The 3,443-nt window shown below is 71.6% G+C and overlaps 1 protein-coding gene across 1 annotated transcript in view; it reads right to left on the reverse strand.

Moving 5' to 3' along the window:
- Window positions 1-3,103, reverse strand: part of LOC138847600 (epididymal-specific lipocalin-5) — a 3,944-nt gene extending 841 nt beyond the window's left edge. The window contains exons 1-4 of the mRNA XM_089322800.1: window positions 2,946-3,103; window positions 2,694-2,830; window positions 2,060-2,139; window positions 1,555-1,659 (exon numbers count right to left, since the gene is read on the reverse strand). Coding sequence (XP_089178926.1) covers window positions 1,555-1,659; window positions 2,060-2,139; window positions 2,694-2,830; window positions 2,946-3,041 — 418 coding nt within the window. The 5' untranslated portion in view covers window positions 3,042-3,103. The remainder of the gene's footprint in view (window positions 1-1,554; window positions 1,660-2,059; window positions 2,140-2,693; window positions 2,831-2,945) is intronic.
- Window positions 3,104-3,443: the final 340 nt, after the last annotated feature.

Raw genomic sequence — 3,443 nt, forward strand, 5'->3', positions numbered from 1 at the left:
GAGTGTCCCCCACCCGGCTGCTCCCCCAGGCCCCTGTGACGTGTCCCCCACCCGGGGCTGCTCCCCCAGGTCCCTGTGAGTGTCCCCCACCCGAGGCTGCTCCCCCAGGCCCCTGTGTGTGTCCCCCACCCGGGGCTGCTCCCCCAGGCCCCTGTGAGTGTCCCCCACCCGGGGCTGCTCCCCCAGGTCCCTGTGACATGTCCCCCACCCGGGGCTGCTCCCCCAGGCTCCTGTGAGTGTCCCCCACCCGGGCTGCTCCCCCAGGCCCCTGTGACATGTCCCCCACCCGGGGCTGCTCCCCCAGGCCCCTGTGAGTGTCCCCCACCCGGGGCTGCTCCCCCAGGCCCCTGTGAGTGTCCCCCACCCGGGGCTGCTCCCCCAGGCCCCTGTGAGTGTCCCCCACCCGGCTGCTCCCCCAGGCCCCTGTGAGTGTCCCCCACCCGGGGCTGCTCCCCCAGGCCCCTGTGAGTGTCCCCCACCCGGCTGCTCCCCCAGGCCCCTGTGAGTGTCCCCCACCCGGCTGCTCCCCCAGGCCCCTGTGAGTGTCCCCCACCCGGGGCTGCTCCCCCAGGCCCCTGTGAGTGTCCCCCACCCGGCTGCTCCCCCAGGCCCCTGTGACATGTCCCCCACCCGGGGCTGCTCCCCCAGGCCCCTGTGAGTGTCCCCCACCCGGCTGCTCCCCCAGGTCCCTGTGAGTGTCCCCCACCCGGGGCTGCTCCCCCAGGTCCCTGTGAGTGTCCCCTACCCGGGCTGCTCCCCCAGGCCCCTGTGAGTGTCCCCCACCCGGCTGCTCCCCCAGGCCCCTGTGAGTGTCCCCCACCCGGGCTGCTCCCCCAGGCCCCTGTGAGTGTCCCCCACCCGGCTGCTCCCCCAGGCCCCTGTGAGTGTCCCCCACCCGGCTGCTCCCCCAGGCCCCTGTGAGTGTCCCCCACCCGGGCTGCTCCCCCAGGCCCCTGTGAGTGTCCCCCACCCGGCTGCTCCCCCAGGCCCCTGTGAGTGTCCCCCACCCGGCTGCTCCCCCAGGTCCCTGTGAGTGTCCCCCACCCGGGCTGCTCCCCCAGGTCCCTGTGAGTGTCCCCCACCCGGGGCTGCTCCCCCAGGCCCCTGTGAGTGTCCCCCACCCGGGGCTGCTCCCCCAGGCCCCTGTGAGTGTCCCCCACCCGGGGCTGCTCCCCCAGGCCCCTGTGAGTGTCCCCCACCCGGGGCTGCTCCCCCAGGCCCCTGTGAGTGTCCCCCACCCGGGGCTGCTCCCCCAGGCCCCTGTGAGTGTCCCCCCCCGGGGCTGCTCCCCCAGGCCCCCTGAGGCGTCCCCCACCCAGGGCTGCTCCCCCAGGTCCCTGTGAGTGTCCCCCACCCGGGGCTGCTCCCCCAGGTCCCTGTGAGTGTCCCCTACCCGGGCTGCTCCCCCAGGTCCCTGTGAGTGTCCCCCACCCGGGCTGCTCCCCCAGGCCCCTGTGAGTGTCCCCCACCTGAGGCTGCTCCCCCAGGCCCCTGTGAGTGTCCCCCCCCCGGGGCTGCTCCCCCAGGCCCCCCTGAGGCGTCCCGCGGGCTTACAGTACAACTTCAGGGCCCGCATGGCCTCCTTGTCCTTGTGGAAGGCCACGTCCATGATGGCGTAGCTCTCGTAGTCCGTGTCCACCACGTCAACCTCCTTGTTTCCTGGACGCGAGCCGGAGGCTGAGGCCTGGGCTCTGGGCACCACCACGCACCGTGCACGCGGCCACGCCCACGCACCCTGCACTCGCGAGGCCACGCCCACGCACCACAGGTGTCAGCATGGCCACGCCCACACTGTGCACCTGCGCACATACAAGTGTGTGCCCAGACACGCCCACACACCCACTATACAGGTGCACGCGGCCACGCCTACACCACACACGTGGACACGTGGACACGTGGACACACCCACACACTATACACGTGTGCAGGGCGGCCACTGCCCAGGACAGAAAGACCTGGCCAGCGTTGTCCAGGATTGCGAAGGACCAGGGGCTTGGGGAGGAGGGGAGGTGGTGAGCGCTGACGGAGGGCGCGCGGCAGCCTGACCCCAGGCCCTTACCAGCCCCTCGGATGACCTTGAACTTTCCCGGGGCGTCCCCCTGCGAGGCGCTGTCCTCCTCTGTCACACAGTGGTCCTCACTGCAAAGACAAGGAGAGGCCACACCCGCTGTCCACCCCCCTTCCCCACAGCACTGAGGTCAGGGAGCCCCCACACCCCACAGAGGACGCGAGAGGCCACACCCACTGTCCACCACCCCCCCGCGCTGAGGTCAGGGAGCCCCCACACCCCGCAGAGGACACGAGAGGCCACACCCACTGTCCACCCCCCCACCCCACGCTGAGGTCAGGGAGCCCCCACACCCCACAGAGGACACCAGGCCAGCCCAGCACCCAGGAAGGAGCCGTGGGCCGTGATCACCAGCATGGCACACATATGCATACGCCACGGACACGCTGGAATGCACACACCCCCACATGCCTGAAGGACACTCTGGGGTGCAGCACACGCACACACATGTCCAATGTGTCCACCCGAGGTCAGAGGTCACCCAGTGAACCTGCAGTGGACGGGTGAGGGGTCCGGCCCCCCAGCCTCGCATCTGGAGGGGTCTCGTCCCCAGCGTCCCTCGCCTGCTGGCCAAGGCTGACCGAGGCAGGCTGGGGGCAGGAGGGCCCGGGAGGGCGCAGCTCACTTGTAGTAGGCAGCGGTCAGGGTCGGGTGGCCGCCTTCCATCTTGATCACCACGCCGGCCATCTTCTGCGCCTTGTAGGCAGCGCTGAGGTCACCCGTCTTGGTCGCAAAGGCCACCTCGTACCAGAGGCCTGAGAACTGCGGACGGGGGGTGGGGGGCGCTCAGCTGCACCCACGCCCAGCAGCAGTGGCCCAGGAGCCACCCCTGCCCACCCGGGGGCAGCGCTCACTCCCTGAGCCCCACGCCGGCTACCTTGAGGACGTCGAAGTCACTCAGCACCTGGTCCTGTGCGTCGGCCGCCATCCCCAGGCACAGCCCCAGCAGGGCCAGGAGCGTCTTGGCCTCCATGTGCTGGGCAGCTGCTGGGACCAGCTCACAAAGCACGGAGGGTTGTGGCCTTGGCTCCGGGCCCTGGACATTATATGCTGGACGTGGGCGCTGGCGGGCCATCCGGCAGCACGTCACAGACCGGCGGGCAGCTCGCCCACCTGCCAGGTGGCCGGCGCCGCGGGGCGCTGCCTGCGGGTCTTGCCCAGCCATCCGTGCACCTGCTCATTCCGCAGCCTCTCCTGCAGCCGTCCGGCGGGCCCGGGTGGTGGCACAGGCCCAGGTCCCACGGCCAAGGGCCCAGCCCAGCCCCTGCAGGCCTCGTGCTCTTGAGGGCACAGACCCACCGACTGGGACCTGGGCAGGGGGGCCATGAACGGGGCGGAGCGAGCCAGGCCGCCCTGGCTCTTGGCCCCACGGTCA

This window comes from Oryctolagus cuniculus, chromosome 1, assembly GCF_051225735.1.
Source record: "Oryctolagus cuniculus isolate XC-2025 breed Fujian yellow rabbit chromosome 1, ASM5122573v1, whole genome shotgun sequence".
NCBI classification, from domain to species: domain Eukaryota; kingdom Metazoa; phylum Chordata; class Mammalia; order Lagomorpha; family Leporidae; genus Oryctolagus; species Oryctolagus cuniculus.